This window comes from Geospiza fortis, unplaced genomic scaffold, assembly GCF_000277835.1.
Source record: "Geospiza fortis unplaced genomic scaffold, GeoFor_1.0 scaffold81, whole genome shotgun sequence".
Taxonomy (NCBI): Eukaryota; Metazoa; Chordata; class Aves; order Passeriformes; family Thraupidae; genus Geospiza; species Geospiza fortis.
The window spans coordinates 3462212-3481400 of record NW_005054318.1 but is presented as its reverse complement, the minus strand read 5'-3'; the positions used below and the strand labels follow the sequence as shown (position 1 = coordinate 3481400).

At 37.4% G+C, this 19189-nt stretch overlaps 1 protein-coding gene across 6 annotated transcripts in view; it reads right to left on the bottom strand.

The window, feature by feature from the left end:
- The window catches only part of FAM49A (family with sequence similarity 49 member A), a 39840-nt gene that overhangs the window by 5110 nt on the left and 15541 nt on the right, over positions 1–19189 (bottom strand). For 3 of the 6 annotated variants that reach the window (XM_005420283.3, XM_031056425.1, XM_031056427.1), the window contains 8 exons: positions 14319–14398; positions 6372–6493; positions 5370–5475; positions 4215–4351; positions 4053–4130; positions 3662–3778; positions 3488–3567; positions 1886–2012 (listed from right to left, as the gene is read on the bottom strand). In XM_005420283.3, coding sequence (XP_005420340.1) covers positions 1886–2012; positions 3488–3567; positions 3662–3778; positions 4053–4130; positions 4215–4351; positions 5370–5475; positions 6372–6493; positions 14319–14388 — 837 coding nt within the window. In that variant the 5' untranslated portion in view covers positions 14389–14398. Of the gene's footprint in view, positions 1–1885; positions 2013–3487; positions 3568–3661; positions 3779–4052; positions 4131–4214; positions 4352–5369; positions 5476–6371; positions 6494–14050; positions 14131–14318; positions 14399–19189 lie in introns of those variants that run through there. The other 3 variants (XM_031056426.1, XM_005420282.2, XM_031056428.1) reach the window with 3 other exon arrangements.

Sequence of the window (19189 nt, the reverse complement as noted above, 5' to 3'; positions counted from 1 at the left end):
GCGTCTCCACTGTAGCCCTGCACCCCCTCCCTGTCGGGACGCCCTGTGGGTCCAGCTACAGCTGCAGAGTTTCTGATACAACTCCTCCGCCACCCCGGGACTTGTGCTGCTTCCTGCCATTCCAGCTTGCTGCTCCCGAGGAGCTGCTGGGGCAGTGGGATCGCTGCCCCCGGGGCTTTGTGCAAATGCCTTTTTTCCCTCCCGCCATTGCCATGTGCCCCTTAAGCTCACACCACAGCGCCCACTGCAGGCGCGGAGGAATCACCGCACCCGCCCTGCCCGCCAGGAGCCAGCAGCGCCCCTGCCGGCCGTGCCCGGAACTGCACCCAAGGGAACAGCGCTTGGAGAGCAGGAACTGCTTATTGGGGTTTCTGGTTTTTTTCTTTTGTTTGTTTTTGCTGCCATTGTTGTTGTTTGCTTGCCTTGTTATATACATACATACTAGTAAAGAACTGTTATTCCTTTCCCCGTATCTTTGCCTTGCACTTGATTTCAAAGTTATAATAATTCAGGGGGAGGGGGTCATATCTTCCATTCCAAGGGAGATTCCCATCTTCCTTGGCAGACACCTGTCTTTCAAACCAAGACAGATGTCTAAGCTAGGAGACTGTCATTAATAGCTTAAAATACAGCCTCCAGTCTCGAAAGAGTAAGGAAAGGGTAATATACTCCACTGTCCCTGAAATTCTCTTGAAATGGCTTGAATGGCTAAAGTGAAGAGTTTGGAGGAAATAATTGTTTACCACAGTAAAACAAACTCATCATCTGAAACATTAGCAGATTTTTTGAATTACAAAAAATCACGGAGCTAATTATGCAAATCAAGATTTGGGACCGTGTACTCGTTTTTTAAAACTGAGTCGTACATCTCCTGCCTCCCATTTACTCCTACCTAACTTTCCTGTAAGATGACAGGGCTTTAGGAAAAATGTGAGGAACAAAGTATACACAGTGTACATTTGATCCTATCAGAATTTCATTTGTGTTGCCTCTGTAGGCAAGAGACTGAACCAGCATTCAAGAAATCTGCATTCAAGGCCCTGGCTCTATCTGTTTCATGACCTTGAGCAAATCTATTCACCTCTGTGACAAATCTTTCCCTCTGCAGAGAGTCAAAGAGGAGACGAGGCAAAATTCTCGTATCTGCAGATGCAAAATGCTAAGGAAGACCCAGTGTCATGGAGAGCAATAATATATGTTTTTTTTTTCTCTTTTGAAGAAGTCTCTCTTGTAAATTGAAAGACTTGGCATCTTTTTCATTATTAAAAGCTTATTTCTGCTGAAAGAAGTGGTGTGTGAGACTTAGGTGTGTAAAAACATGTAGAAAAGACAAGAGTACTCTTATCATGTGTGCTTGCCATTTCTCCAATGGAAAAATAAGATTGATTTCTCTGTTACTGGCCATACCAAAGATAAAACTGAAGGTTCATTATCAACATTACAACAGTAACATTTCAGTTTTGTTACTTCAGATCTCAGACAAAGCAGACAACATTGAATATCTACTTATTTACAAGAGAACTACTGCCAAAGATGAGCATTTCAGCATCAATACATTACATTATTTAAAAAAATTATGACCACAGAACATATTCCAGGCTAGGTATAGTATAAAATTATTTTAGCCAAACTATACAGTTGGCAAAAAAGCAGAGGTAACTAAGAAAAATTATTATCTGTGTCTGGAAGAAAATAAAAAGGAAAAAAGCTGGTCCTTATTTTATTTTCAAACAAACTGATGTATTAAAGAACACCGGTGAAGACAAATTCTAAATTGCCATCCAAAAGTAATTAAAATTATTTCTACCAAGTATAAGATTGTGCTAAAAAAGAGCTGCAGACTAGTACTTAAACCTACAGAGTATTAAAGAAAGGCTTCTCTTACATCAATCTTTGATGTCTTTGAGAAAGCTCCCACAGGATGAACGTGATCATACAGGATAATAACTCCCACCATTACTCGCATGCAGAACATAAGGGTCTCTTCACTGGTGAATCTACTCCTGTACTCTCTGGAAGACAGAACAAAAGAAATAAACATTCCAGACCTTTTACTAGACAATTTTAAAAACTATACAGGGAGTGCATGAAATCTGAACCAAAAGTATATTTTAAGGTTGCAGATGCACATTAGTAAGACTCTGAATATCAGTGAATTCTGTAAGCCTGTGCCAATTTACAAGAATGGTTAGAGAGTAAATAGATGTAAACCTCTTGTCATACTCATGCACAGCTGAGATCCTCAAAATGTATGTGATGATGGCTTCATAGAAAACTTAATGAAATATAATGGAGACTGATCTGAAACACTTCAGTTTAATCTCAGAAACACCACATGCCAGGGCCTCAAAGGAAAGCTACTGTTTTTGCTTAAATTCCTACTTTGGAATAGTCCAGTGGGACCCAAGTTCAGCAGCTGGGAAGTTCAGGGCTTCACCAAGATGGATTGTAACAGTCATGCTCTCTCTCTCTCTCTCTCTGTGTATTGGAGTACCTCTCAGTTTACAATAACTTCAACTTTTATTCTTCCACAGCACTGTAACATGAACAGACTCAAAAGTGACAGAAATTTTGATGTGAAAATGCTTGATTATCCCACAATTAGAATTAAATATCAGATAGTCTTCTAGATGACTCACAACTTTTTTCTCTACTTTTACCAAAAAAAGAGCTGACTCGTAAGGCTACTTTTCAATTACCACTTCTATGATGTCTCAGGATTGTGAGATGAGTCCCACCCCTACAGACACTCCTCCAGAATCTTTATGAACAAGCACAAACCTCAGGAGTTCTACCCTTTACATGGCTCCATGAACAAATGACTCATAGGCAGAAACACTACCTTGACTCTATCTTATATGTGTTTTCCAGTCGAAGAGACATCTAACCTAAAATATACTCCACTAAATGCATAGCACAATAAAGAACCCTACTGGCTCTTGCTGCCTACACTAGCAGATATGAACACAATTGTACAGCTGAATGAATTTATATGAATGGAAATTCATACAACTGATTTTTTTTGTATCTAGAATAAGACCGTTGCATCCAAAAAAATGATCCTTGAAATAGCCCCTGTGTATTTAATAAAAACACAGTACTGCCTGGAAGAGGCAAAATCTTGCCCTCTGTGTGCTAATAAGTGAGCAGCATGGGCAAGCAGGAGGCCTTTTGCCCTGGTTAGACCAGACACAGACACTGAAGCCTGCGAGTGCATAAGATTATTACACTGTATTTTAACCTTTTGTGAAATGCAGGCTGACCATGTAAGCTCTCCCCAGCAGAACTCAGCACTGACTAATGAAAGATCATAAGGTGGTAAGAACAGGAGGCATGGCTTTCTAACACCAGGCCATGCTTTTTGTACAAAAGAAGTAACAACTTAAGGCAAAGATACAGGAATTCACTTGGAAAAGAATGTATTATCCCAGGTGGCTAATTAAAATATAAGTTCTATCATACAAACCCCCCAAGATTTAAAACTTACGGTGTTTCCAACATGACTTTACATACACTGGCCATAGTACTTAGACAGTCCGTTGTATTTTCAATTGGTAATGTTTTGTTCTGGAAGGGTAAGAAAAAGGCAGTGTTCAGTAAACTATCTTGTAAAATTAAAATCAAGAATGTCTGTGTTAGACCCTTCTCCCCTTTTACATACTTCTGATACAAAATGTGTTGTTGCATTACTGAGGGTTTTCAGCATTGGTGTGGCCTCCGCATAGAACAGGGACATCCTATTGGCCATTTCATTGTTCACTTCATTCTCAATGTCTAGCTGATAAAAAAGGAGAAAAAATAGTCAGTAAAGCTCTTTAAAATCTTGCCAGCAGCAAGAAAAAGATGCAGTACATGCTCATGTCAGAAAGCAGATTGTTACTTGAATAGTCCTCTCTAATCACTTCATCTGGACTGCTGATTAACTCTCAGTGTGAAGGAAAGAACATGACAGCTACTGAATCATAAGCAAAAACTTTACCAAAAATGGCATAAATGCATCCTGATAAATAAATACCTCACTGTGTGCAGCACACCAGAGTTTGTTTACTTACATGCATGTTGTTTATTCGGTTGCGACTTATTGTCCGCCTGTAATAACTGAAGTCATTCTGAATTGCTGGGTTTCTCATCTTCCAGGAAGAGAAACAGGAAATAATCAGTTTTGGTTCAAAATACACAGCAACAATCAACATACACTGAAAGATTTTATTAACCTTAAGTTCATCAAAACGAAGAGTAAAATGTAAGATTTCTGCAAACTCTTTTGCTAGAGCCTGTTCCCGTTCCAGGTGCTGAGTTGGAGTGTAGGGAGGGCATGTCAAGGATTCCAGTAAACTCTGCAGGGCTTTCTCTGAATAAAAATCAGAAGCACAAATTGTAGTCAGTCCACACCAAGTTTTAACTACATATCTAAAAATATTGTATTTGAAGGAAAGAAACCCTCCAAACATGCCAAGCCCTAAACACGTTTTCTCTTACTATTCTGAAGTGAGAAGCATTAATTAAAGACACCTGCCTCTTCAGGCTCTGCCATTTTCTCTCCATTTTGTATCACTGAATTATTTTCCATTTTTGTCACTCTTTATCTGGGATCCTTATAAAAAAATCTAGAGGAGGCATTTTTCTTGCATTCAGATATTCAGCACTTTCATCCTCCTCAATTAGCCATAAGCTCAGTATAGAGATTATTCTGGCATCTCTGTTACTAGAAGTGTACTCTTAGGCACTGATAGCAATATAAATCAGCTTCTGTGCCTGTAATTACTAGCATAACTCAAAAAGTGGAAGACATAGTTAGAGGATGTTGTAGAAGAAACTCCTTGCACTAGGAGCCTTCTCACTTCATACATATCTTTTCATTACAGAGTGCTAATTCAAAGAGTAATTACATCACCTTCTGTGTTTGTTGGGATGACAAAGTCAGTGTACAACACATCCAACTTTGGATTTTTACCCTGTGAGAGAGTTTACTGATACACTTTCCCCATTATCCCTGCTTTTAAAAAGTCTCAAAATATGACTGGCTTACGTTCCTTTTAAAGCTTCAGGGGATCCAGATTACAAAAAATAAATTGCATTAGTCCAACATGGACTAGAGAAGTGCAGAAACGTGGCAGGAAATAGAGAAAAATTGTAGTTTTATCATGTTTTTTGCTTGTATGCTATTTAGGTAATATAGACTAACGAAATATGAAGTTAAGATTAAAGAGATGCCTTGATAAATGCAATTGCAGTTAAATGTCAAACTGATATCAAACAGAAATAATATTAACTATAAAAGTCTTTAAAAAGTTTGTGGAAAGACAAAACTTCCTCTGTCATTATCTATTAAAAAAACTATAAAACAGAGGTACTAAAACAGGGCTCACCTAATCTGAGTGAAAACTCATAAAAGCGCTTTAGCCTTACAACCAGGGGACAGACTGAATTCCATGCTTTTTCTTGCAGCTGGATATCATTGGGATTTTGTATTGCCTGAAATGAAAATATTACTGTAAAGACCAGTGATAAATAACAAGCAGGAGGTGGTTTGGAATTGTCCTACATTATTTTAAAAAGTATTGTAAAACACAGAATTCTGAGAAATTACATTGCATAGGATTCAAAAAAATATCATGTTTTTCACCTTCCCTCTCCCCCTGTAACTTACTGTTTCAAAATCATTCATTACAATGAACCACTGACACATAGAAATATGTTCTAACATATTCTTTTGGGAGCAAAACTACTGTAAAAGCATGAGGTAAAACCTTTTGTGTAACTAGTGGCTGCAAAAGTTGTCTTTGTTTTCAGGTTTTAATGCTTTTGAGAACTTCAACATGTTGAGGTTTTTAAGTAAGCAACATCTCACACTAAGAGTATCCACAAATCTGATGCAGGAAAAGTTTTGGTCACCTGAGAAAAATTCTAAGTTACAGTTCAGAAGTGTATTTCAGGACCAGTTTCAGAGAATAAGATGCCTCTAAAGTGGATGTGAAGTTATAATTTACTGAGGTTCATTATTCCACGTACAGAATAGAACTATCTGTATCATGTATTTCTGACACCTGAGTATTACTTCTTCCATGTCCTCAAATTTGACTTCTGCCATGAGATACATGAAACAAGGAATATGAAATGGTGTTTCTTGAAGTGAAAAACAGTAACTAATTACTAACAGAAAACCCAAAATAAGTTCCAACAGCCACCTTTTAATGATTTCAAGCTAGAGCTTTATACTGAATGTTATGCATAATCTGGTATGTATTTTATAAATACATTTTAAGGAGATTTTCACTTCATAGAATGTGTTTGGATAGAGAACAGAAGCAAGGAACACATCCGAGTTTTGCCTGATTTTGCTTCTAAAGAACTGTCATTAATAAACATACATCTCTAATTTCTTGTCCAGCTCCTTTGTAAGCCTGAAGGTCTGCAAGCATGCTTTCTGAGTCCTGTAAAACTGCACTGATCTGGTTCCAGACCTCCCTTTCTCCATCCGTGGGCTGTGCATCTAAGAAAGAGAAAAGCAAAACACACAAAGTCAAAAGGAAGCTGCAGTACAAATGGCAAGATTACACAGTTCTACTTAACAATACCATATGCAGCTTGAGTATGTGTAACTCCATTCTGATGTAGCTTTTTTTCCAAATATACAATTATACAGCCATTCTACTAACATCCAAGCTTCTGCTTTTTATAGCAAGGAAGAACAGTACAGTTTTTGTATGCTCTGGCTCATAATGCCTCTTGTCATAATGCAGCATTTTAAAGAGCAGAAGTATCATAAAGCAATGTTATTAGAAAATAGGATAATGCATCAGTCCCTCTCTTTCATGAGCTCCATGGCTCAATTACAAAGAATTGCTCACTTTTCTTGCAGCTTGGGGATAAAATCAGGCCTTTCAATGGATAGAGCAGTAGGATATTGCTCCACTTTGACTTTCCTCCAGGCTTCCTCAACCAGGGTAATTTATTTCTCCTTTTGTAAAACAGATACAGAACTATTAAAAATAATTTTTTTCTTATGTATGTCAGGGATCATTCCTGCCACTAAAATAAATCCAGCTCTGCCAGTTATCAGTTTTCAGGGTGTGAGTGACCTGGAGACCTTTACTGTTGAGAGAAATGACATTTGAAATTAGATCAATTTTCCTATTCAAATCTCTTCCTATGGGATTTACACAGCAGTGTCACACCAGGGAGTGATGTTATCCCCAGAACACTGACACATTAGAAAAGGTAGAGATATTCTGTCTTCTTTTGCTTTAAAACATAAAGATGACAGGCACTGACCAAAGACTGGATGACCTACATATGGGATTGCAGTCTATATGTTAAGGAACAATGAGATCTCTACAGAGACACAACTATTTCTTCTCTTAGATTTGTTTTAGCTTCTAAAGATAGAATGTTAATTTTTATGAAAGAAAAAATTACCTTGAAGTTGAATCTTAGAACTTAAAGACTATGTGTTTGAATTCAAAGCAGTGAGGTAAGTTCAGTTCAAAACTCACCAACTAGGATGAGCTACTGTATTCATGTCTACATTAATAGACAAGAAATATTAAAAACACCTATTCTATTTAGTTGTCTCACTCTCCTTAAGAAAACTGACAGAGTTTTCTACCCATGTACCAGTATGGGATTAATTTACCCAGTCCCCATTAGAAACAAATGAACTGGTTCACACTGGAGTATATGGAAAACAGGCATTCTCTCCATGATGTTTCAGGTTAGGATAATTTGTTTAAATGTATGAAGTTACCTATGGACCTTGCACAAGCAGGACACAAATGTAAATGAGATTTAACTGTCTGTAGCTTCAAAGCAACTCACACTTAAAACCCTTCCCATATTCCTATGGCACTATGAGTACTGTGAGACTGGGCACACAACACTGATTGGACTTTCCTTTTGTTCTGGAAGTTTTCTCTTATTTAAAACATGAAAATAAATATAAACTGGGCTTACTTAGTTGGGTTTTATAGCCAAAATATTTCATGTAACTAAAAAATTCCACTATCCTTCAAAAAGTGAGGGAAAGGAGCACCGAAGGGAAAAATCCCATCTGGGACATGGCAGTTGAACTGACCCATCAGTCACTTTAAATTTACAGTGTTCCAGACTGGTTCTTTCCTCAAGCTGCAAGAAATCTCAGGTACATACCATAAAGTGTTTGCCATATTGTGATAAAGAAGCAAAACCGAAAAATCTTCTGACTTTAACGAGGAAAGCAGTGATCCTGAGAAACAGTTACACACCATACAACAACAGAGCAGGGGAAGGTGGGAGTCACATAAAAATCAGTATCTATATTTTATTAGTTAAGATAATGAAAGCAACATTTCAGTGAATACTAACCCAAAAGAGAATAAATAACTTGTTAGCGCAGTTCATGAATGTCAAATTTGCATGTGCAGGTAACCTGAAGCATCTTGTTTAACCTTGTTGGTTAACAAGGTACTTCTATGTTAATTTTTACAATTTATTTGCTTTAAAAGTACTAGTGCTTAAGGGGGATGCAAATGCTATAGACTGCCGAGCACTTTGGAACTTCAAAAAGGCTTTTAGTAACATCCTTTATTGTAAGTCTTTTTCAAAAGTTCCCAATTCATCTTTTGGAAGTTGGTGGAAGGAGGAATATTTGAAACTCATTGAACTTTCTGTAGTATCCCAGCACCTGGAGATAGAGTAGAAGCAAGAGCAAGGTAGGTGTGTGGAAGAGGGAAAGAAAGGGAAGGGAGAGGAAGAGGGCTGCAAAGGCTCCAGAGCAGCAGGCTTAGCTTGCACTTGCAGAAGCGGTTTATATTTATGTTGGAAGTACTTAGCTTAAAAGGAAAGGTAGGGAGGATGACTCAGGCTTCTTTTTTAAAAAAAAAAAACCATGCACTTACTTATGAAATAGAAGTTATGCAAACAGATGTTCTGATAAGACCATGGCCATTTTTCAAAAGGGATTTTACAAGAAGATCCTGCCAAAAATGGTCAGCTACAATAACTGAAATGGGTCACTTTGAAAACAATTTCATCTTACTGTCGACAACAATAATAATAATAATAGCAGCAACAACTAAAAGGAATCGAGACTTCTTCATGACAGATTTTGACTTTTAGAACTGGCTTGCTATTTCAATGAAACCAAAGCTTGTTTCTCTGCTCTGAATTAAACAATGCCAGTCCTGAACCATGGTGTGGAATCACTGGTTGGCCATGCTCACCTCTTATCCCCACACTGCCAAAGAACCAGCATGAGCTTCAGAAACCTGAGCCCATTCATAAATGAAACCACTTCCACTGGCCAACCCATGTGAATGCAAACTCCCTCAGTAGCAAGTTACCATAATGGCCAGACTCACTGCATTTCAAGGCTGAGTTTTTAGAATGCTCAGGATTAGCAATCGGAGCATTCTGTCTTTAGACAAAATAGAAAACCCTTTTACCTGCCTTTGGACAAATGTTTCTAATGTGAACCCTAAATCAAACAACTACATGAATCCTGTATCAAATTAATGCAAGAGTCAGATGAGGCCTGAATCTCCCATATATAGATTCTACCAGCAAATTTGAAAATTTTAGATCTGGAAATACACTTCCACTGGCTCCATCAGAAATAACCAGGACATGATAATTCATCCATTCCAATGAACACATGCTCTTTTTCACATTTACACATGGCCTATGCCATGTTTTGGATGGAACTTCAGACTTCACAAAGAACAAGAGGAAACCTGGACGCAATACTGTTCATTTGTGGGTGCATTAAGAATTTCAGGTGAATGCTGGGGCATGAAAGTGGAGCCATGATTATTTTCTTACCAAAATACTTGTCATTTGTTTCAGAAAATCCTCCTGACAGAGTTAGTTAGGGTTAGTTATCTACCTCATCCTTCACCAAATGTGCATTAGAAACAAACACAGAAACTTCTAGATAGGTAAAACATTAGTATTCATAGGATAAGACTAAATATAGAAAGGATGTGATGCCTTTACCAATACCAAATGAAGTACAAAAATACCTCAGTAATCAATTTTAATGAAGAAAGAAGAGTACTATGAAGAGTACTAACAACAGGACTACAAGAAGCACTTCCAACTCACACACCCTTTCTGAATCTGAAATGCAGAACAAAAGCTGAGAACTTCATTCTACCCTTAGGTGGTTAAGAAGATTCCCACTGAGGCTGGTTAGTTCTTCCATTTCAGTGAATGTAGAATCTATTTGTCGTAAAAATACCACGCTCTTCTGGCCTCCACAGCATAGCAAAAGAAACGAGTTAAACACGAGCTTTCATGGGTTCTGCTTTCAGCTTTTCTTGTCCTGCCCACTGCTGAACAGGGCAACTAATTCCTCAGTCAGCAAGTTAGAGAGCAGTCTACATATTTAACTGCATAATGCTAAAGTCCTATTTCAGATATGTCACCATGACAATGATTTTTTTACATGCTAATCTGGAACAAAATTAAATAAAAGCTCAGAAATGAGCAAAGGCATTATAATTACAGTGAGTAATGCACTTTAGAGGGTACCAGAGCCTGCTCCACTCCATGCATTAATGAATCTCCAGTATTGGATTGAAAGAGTACCCTATCCAGGCTACATGGGATTTTTTAATGTCACTGTTTCTAAACTAGCTAGAATAAAGCAAAGCTCACAAAATTGTTAATACTGGCTCCAGGCAGGGTGCTGTGCCAGGGAGGTCAGTGCCCAGCTTCAGCTCTGTGGTGGATGGGGGATGGACACACAGCACCTCTCTGACTGAGCTGCAGTATCTGCCCCAGGGCATTCCACAGCTCGGGAACTGAGTACAACCTCCCACAGGCTGGACCCAGATTATATCCTCAGCCTTGCTGCCTGTGCAACAAGAGTATTAATTAATAGCCCATTATGTGAAAAGCAGGCAGTTGCTCTGCTGCCAGACACATTCTAATAATAGACCCTTTTAATGGTACATGAATAATAACTGAAAATTTCATTAATCTTTCTGGGGATGTTGGGAATCCTAGAAAATAAGATTCTTGAAGGGGATGAGAGAGATTTAACTAGGCTCAAGTGAAATCCACCTAGCTAACAGTAAAAAAAAAACCAAAAAGAAAACAAACAAAAAAAAAAACCCTGCTCACATTAAGGTTAGAAAAATCTTATAAAAAGTATTTGTGGAGAGGATGGGACTGTAGGTGTCACTTAAGGACATCTTCAAATAATCTATAAGCTTTAGTCTTTTAGATTCAAGTTAAATTGTTGCCTCAACTTTCAAATTATTTCCAAGAATTCATGTGGAATTATTTGTTTACTTTGCCTGAAAATGGCAGCCGTGATCTGACGATGTATTTTCTACAAAAAAGAGCAATTTTAAGATGGTACAGAAAGAGCTCAAATACCCAGAATTAATTTATCTGCAACTAATTTAAATAAGGTCAACATTTAAAGTACAAAACAGTTCTTGGATTGACAAAACTGACAAATCCATTTCAAGAGAATTTGATGTGAAATCCTGAAAGCCACAGACTCTTAAGACTTGCCACTCTGAAGATCTGCCAGGCACTCACTTTTCCTAACATGATTTTCAAGCTGAGCACTAAGAAGGAATTACGGTAAAGTAAATGATATATAATCAAACCAAGAAGTAGTAGCTTGATTAAAAATACTCCCATCAAGATCCAAGTGTAAAAAGCAAAATGGTGCACTTTCCAATAAGGATGAAATTATTTTTCTCTATTCAAACCTTTCAGTAGACCTTAAAAAAGAGTAATTTGGCTGAATGCATTAATTCTGCAATACCCCTTTAAAGAAAAGGCCTTTCCACCTGCATGGAGAATGTTATTCTCCACACAGACCCAGCATAACTGCCCAACTCTAAAATGAGTACTGGGGAGCAAACAGAACTGCTTTTGCTATACAGCATTAACTAAAATTAATGCTGGATTCAAGTTTTTTCAAGTATGACCATGACCATGGAGTTACAAAACTTGATTTCCAGTTTGGATTGAAGAATGATGTTAGGTGTCAAAAAGAATTGCAACTGACAATGTGGACAGCTGCATGAAGGTAGGGGAAAAGAAAGGATTGTAAAACTTTTTTTTCTTTCTTTTTTTTTGGTAGCCAGCTAATGAAAAAGCCCACAGAAACTAAAAAGCAAGATGCTGATGCAAATAATGAATACAGTAAACACATCAGCTCAGCACACCTGTCATCCTCTGAATGGCCAAGTGTAGTGACCATGTTCACCCATGAGCTCAAACTGACAGCTCAGGCCACACAAAGCCACATGTCCAGTAAACGCACACCAGACTCTGCTCCATGTCCGCTCACTCAGAGTGTTCTTTTCCACTGCACAATTGCCAGTTACAGGAGACCAAAGCACAAAACCACAGCCCTTTTTTAGTCACATCCCTTTGAGCCAATACAGATTTTGTGTCACTAAAAACCTCTTGGACTTACAAGCATGAAATTCTCTGAAATTTGGAGATGACAGTTTTGTTTCTCTCCAGGTAGTGTGCCTGACTAGTGTGCCCTAACCACTGGCATCTCCTGCGGGAGAGGGTACTTCATTCAGTTCCTGGCCACGTGCTTTTGGAAAGAAAAACAACCTTCACTGCCAAGGCAACAAATTTGGTATTTCCCCCTCTCACCACCACTTCTACCAAGGTTCCCCACTGCCAGAGCAGCTGTTTCCTGCCAAGCCTGCAGCCTGGGTCAGGAACACTTTCTTGCCAACAAGGACACAATGGGGCTGATTAAACCTGTAAGCTCGGAGCAGCTGAAAGCTTTCACAATAGCTTGGCAAAGCCACAGAGCACTGCCAAGGCTCTCAAAAGTTTGGTGGAAAAAAATTAAGTGGTGGTTTGGCTAGAGGTTTGACATCCTGGGATGACAGCAATGTTTTCAAATTATATAGACAGAGAAGAAGGGATAGGGCTCCTCCTAAACCTGAACTAACCAATTAACCTTTTTTTCATTTTTCAAAACTAATTTTTCATAATGAGGTAATTAAGCTCTAGATGAGAAGATTAAGGTATGTGCACAGTTCTAGTCATACATTCTAGCTCTCATCTAAGAATGCATGCTTGAACAATTTCATCAGATTTAAATATGTATTTAAATGACTTTTTGAAGCAGTGCTTCTGAATGTACACAGACATGCATGCTCATAACATGCCAGTTACTTCTTTCAGAAAATAATTCAGGAATAAATTATGAAAGAACAAAACTATTTCAAGATGACAAAATATGTGTCTAATCACCTGAAACGCTCTTTTAAACCATGCTACAAAAGGAAGATATTTTAAAAACATTAGATTTTCCAAAACCTTTTTGGTTGGCTTATTTTTTTTTCTTTTTAGAACAGAGGTATTAAGAGAGAAAACATCACACACTGTTCGTGTTTCAAATAAAACACATTTCATGTATGTGGTGAAGAGAGATTAAACCCATATTAAAGGATTTGGTGACAGTGTCTAGAAGTAGATGCAGGGAACTGTAGTCAGTAAAAGTGAAAACAGCTTTGGATCAAATATGGATGTGACAAAAGAACTGGAATGGGAAACATTGTTCTGCAACTGATAACCATGCCTGATAACTGATAACCATTTAGAGAGATGCAATCAAGCACATATACTTTGACCATTTCACTACTTTTTAGAAACTATAAACCCAGCTAAATCATCACCAAACCAAGCAAAAATAGTTCCACCTCGACTGCTTTTTTTTTTCCAGCTTTTTATTTCCACATGTATTTCCATTCAAGAAAGAATCATAATTTTTTTAACCCTGATTTGTAAAAGAAAGCTGAGGTTGAGTTCATTCATATGTAAGTTTAACAATGGCTCATAAATGTTTTGAATTTAATTCAAGATAGGATTTTACTTGCATATCTGCCTCTGCCCTTTTCTCTGCTCAGAATGAAGTAATTTTGTATGGTTTTATAAATATCAGAAAGTAATATTCTACTGAAGTTTAATTTGATTTGTTTGCAAATCCCTTTTGAATTGCTTTACGATGCATAAGCACATGCAGTTTATTAGGAAATAATAAGCAAAGAAGGCAAGCCAGGCAAGAAGCTTTGCTCACTTTCAAAGTCAAGGAAAAAATTTGGCCCCTGATCAAGCTCTGTGCAAGTGAGAACTTTTAAAAGATTTCCCATTTGGTTCCTGAAAAATAGAAAAGGAAGAGAAAAGGAGTCCTGAGTGAACAAATTATTTTAGAGACAAGGACTTGGACAGATTGGTTGTGCTGGAAAATACACACTGTAAGCAATCAGATTTTAAAAGTTTTTCCTCAGTTTGCTGCTAAGTCAAGGAAAAGATTTTCTCATTGTCTTGTAATTGTTTGAACTTACTTTCAAAATCCAGGAAAAAATGTGGATAGTTTTCAATTTCCCTGGTAAGGACCTTAAGAAGATTACCCATCCCAGCAAACCTAGTAAATGCAACAAAATCATAAACAGTTATACATGTAAACTCAGAATACTACAGCTAAGAGCTTGACACAGTCTGCATCATAAATTCAACATTTTGGCAAGTTCTGGACCATGAGAAACATTTTGATAGTCAATTCTGTGATATTTATGCAGGAAGAGGAAGACCACAGATAAACACAGAAATAATTCTGTTCAACAAATTGGAATTTAAACATCAGGATAACATCCTAGTGTATAAACAGATATTTATGAATTTATTCACTTAGCAAGAGAAATAAACTCATAGCTATATCTCTATTTGTTAATTCTCTAAATAGCTGAACTCCAGATTACTTAATACCATTTCAAATTAAAAACTGACATCTTAACACTTGTTTTAGATCTTCAGCAAAAATCCATGTCATTTCAAGAAAATAATTCACTATAAGGAAAAAAAATGTAGTTGTTTCTAGTCAGTAAGATTTATAAAAAGATTGCTACAAAATTCTATCAAAAAGGACAGCTAGGAAGCTTTTTAGCTTTTAAAAGTGTATGTATGCATTTTAAAAAAAGAGAGCAAAAAGGGGAGGTCTGAACACTATTTTTAATCTGTTATTCCTATCTTTTATCAACTTGGAATTCTTTGCATTTCAAGTTATGAACAACTTCCAAAAGGAAAAGTGACCAGTTCTTAAAAAAGCAAGTCTCTACAGAAGATAAAAAGGAATGAGATTTGAAAAAAGGTTCTTTTGGCAGTACAGCCTTTAGGAAGGTAAGTTATTCTAACATCATGTAGAAGAAGAGCTTTCTTGGTCAAACTTTAACTTTTTCTCAGAAGACAGAAAAATTAAACCATGAAAAGCACATATCAGGATAAAGAGATCTGCCTGGAGGGATGTAGAAAAATGTAATTTTAGATTTAAAACACAGATTGAAAACTGATTTTTGCCTCAAAGAGAAATATTCTCATTACTCTAAACCACAGCTCTTGGGGATCACATCTGATGTTCATCTGTGATTCAGTTTAACTCTTTTCCCACTTAAGAAATCAGACCACAAAAAATTATTCTAAGCATGTACATGGCTGATACTCCACATAAGGAGACAAAGCTTTTTTCAAGTTTTCCCACAAGCATTACAGTAGGAAAAGTATCATCAACCCTAATTTCTATGTGCATATAAAGGACGTATTTCTACATCAGTAAAACCTAGGAAAGTAATGTGAGGCTTGGAGATTTCAAAGCAGCCACAGTCATAACATAAAATGATATAAATTTAATCAATAGTCTGTTCAGAACATGCAGTTTCATGTAAGCAAGGCTTTTGTTAAATAAATGGCTTTGTTTTGCATTAAAATACTTCTTCAAAGTTTTCTCTCCAGAACAAATCCAGTGAGCAGACTGTCAAGCCCTTCGTTATTAGCAACATTTTGCATATACAAAATTGAAACACAAAGAAACATTTTCTATTATTCATGAAATTACATTCATTACATGCAGGAAAAATATTTACACTTTTACTTTCAGAACAAGATCAGCACCTTATATACTGAGTTTGACTTCTGATTAGCCTACAAAGGGGAAAAACATGCAAACAGAGCAGAATAGATTTTATACAGTGTTAAAACTTATATCTTCAATAATTTAGTATTTTCATCACACTGGTATAATACATTTTATCAGCATCAGCTAGGAGAAACACGATAAAGTACACACATTTATTTTCCTTTTCATAACCTTGAAAAAAATTTATATTATGTAATACTATCACAATCGACATGACTGACTCAGCTTGGATTCTTCACTTTCAACTCCTTTTAAGCCATAACTTACCTCATCGCCTTCAATCTTCAGAGAGTACCCAAGCATTTCTTCTGCTGCCAAAGCCTGCACTGCATCCAGAACTGGTTTAGCTGATAGCATGCTTCGAACAGCGAGGAACTCTTTGTGCCAAAAACCTGAGGATACGCTTCCTCATTTGCATTGAGTCGCTTGGGGTCATGTGCCCAAGCTCTGCCTCTGATCCTTCTTAAACAAGTACAGCACATCTCGGTTTGGGAGATTTCTGAGTGTTTTTCCAGAACTTTTGTTACCTTTCCTAGCTTTTTTTTCACTTTATTCCCTCCCCTTCAATTCCTGCGTAGAAACTGATCCAGCTATTCAGGTCACAAGAGAACAGAAGCCTACCACAAACTTATTATACACACACATGTTCATGCAGGTGACATTTTCCAATGATCCTGGAGGCTCTGGTTTGACACCACCCATTTTCAAAGCACACCAACCCCCAAAATAGTCCTATTCAACATCAACATCCAGAAAAATATGGTTGAGGCAGCTGCTAAACATGTTTTAATTATTTATTTATATAATTTCTTAATGGTTTCCTAAAAAACAAAACTAAAACCAACACCTGGTTCCATGAAACTTTCACTTTCAAGTGTAATTCATCATTCAACACTAAATTTTAGTTTCAAATTAAAAGGCAAAACTTTAAGGAAGTGCTAATAAAATGCAAATCTTTGCCTCAAACTGAATTATTTTATTCTGCATAGCCTGCTGCTTCCCAGTACTTGGCTCTTTCAAACTGTCTTTCCTCAAAAACTCTAATAACATATTCCAAACCTCAGGAACTGAAAGTCACCTCCAGGATAATTTTAATGAGGTTTCAAAGTAACTAACAGCACACATTCTGAGCAGGTCTATATATATATCCTGTGATTGCAAGAGAAATGCAAATAACAGCTGATGTACAGAAGCAAATCATAAAGGTTTAACATAGGAGCATAAAACTATTTCATTAAACCGGAAAGCATTTTATTTTACTTACTGTAAAATCAGTTTAAATGCTGAACTGAGACTCCATGCATATATAAAAATATTGCTGATGCTGCACCACTAAATGCTAGCAGCTTCTCTTTAGTGTTTTAATCCCTTAAAATTCCAACTTGTAACTATGCTTTAAAAACTATGACATGTTGACAACGTCTGCATTTTTCCCTATTGTTTTCCAAACCATTAAAGCTTACCCTAAGATATTATGTAAGCATATAGAAAATAGTTTTTAAGCTATTGTTGACATTTTAAAGCTCATTGTTTAATTTTTGATGCTCAACATTTAATTAGTAGCACACAGACATAAATAAACCATAACCCAGCAATGATCAGGAAGGTATATTTAGCATTTTGCATTTCATTTACCATTATCCAGTACCAGGTTTTAAAACTTGAGCTTTGAACAAAATATCACAGGCTAGTTTTCCAACAAATAACTGTGTTCCTAAAATTCCACTGATTTAGTTTCAACATTCTAGAGGTATTACCTTGTATGGGAAAATAAATTCCTTCTACCCCACTAAAGCAATCAGTTTATTTCTGAATTGTGATATATAAAATATATCCTCCCCAAAAAAATCAGAATTCAACCCTACAAATCTGCCATGGATTTTACTTACATATACTGAAAGTATACTGAAATATATCTATTATATACTTAAATCCACATTTTTGAAAATACAGTAAGTATTCCCAAACTGGGCATTACTAACTGAACACTGAATATCATGTTATTCAACACCTTAAAATTTTGGTTTACACACTGTTTTAAGCAACTATCCAATTTTCAAGCATGGAGTTTTGCATCCCTTTCAAGTAACAGCTACAGTACTACACAAATTGATAGAGAAGTACTGATTGATTTCTTCTCTTACAGGACTAATTTAATCAGTACCAATTCAACACCATCAGCACCACTGCAGTACACTGAAGATGTAACAGAGAGACAAAGCTTCAAAACTTTGTGTTAGTGAAAAAGGACACATTCACCAGCTCAAGCCTTTGCAGCTCATCAGTGCTCCTTTGACAGAAAATATTTCCTAAATCTGTCTGCTCACATAAACATGGTCTGAAAGGCTTTTGTCAAAATGAGCTGGATCAGCAAATACCTACTGCTTAACCCCATTTAGATCATCCTAACGAAAGCAGGGCTTGTGCATGTTTTCATGAGCAGCTCTACTGGGAGTTTCAGGAGAAAGGCTCCCAAGCTCAAGAGTGGCAATGGATGATTCAGAATGATAACTTCTAGTGGCACACCTAAGTGGGTAGAGACAGGAGGCATCCAGTCCACAGTCTGAGGGAAATGTACTAAGCACATCAGCATCATTAAGATACTGGAACCGACCTTACTGCATGAATAATTAATTGTGGCTTCAAAAATATACCAGCATCTGAACAAACTCAAGATCTCTCAAATCAAAAGCATGATTTCAAATCACTGTGATATTCATTCATACAATTTGTTGAAGTACTTGTAAGGAAACAGCAGAAGTGCAAGATCCAAAAAATTATCTTGGGGAGACTGGCTGCTCATGGCCTGGACAGGTACACAGGGTAAAAAAATGTGGTGGTGAATGGAGTTAGATCCAGATGGTGGCTGGACACCAATGGTGTTCCCCAGGGCTCAGTACAGGGGCCAGTCCCAGCCAATATATTTACCAGGGATCTGGACAAGGGGATTTGTAGTCATGAGGCCACACCTCAAGTGCTGTGTCCAGTTCTGAGCCCCTCACTACAAGAAAGAGCATGTCCAGAGAAGGACAGGGAGCTGGGGAAGGGTCTGGAGCACAAGTCTGCTGAGGAGCGGCCGAGGGAGCTGGGGGTGTTTAGCCTGAAGAAAAGGAGGCTCAGGGGAGACCTTAACACTCTGAACAACCACCTGAAAGGAGGCTGGAGCCAGGTGGGGTTTGGTATCTTCTCCCAGGCAACTGGCGTTAGGATGAGAGGACATGGCCTTGAGCTGCACCAGTGGAGGCC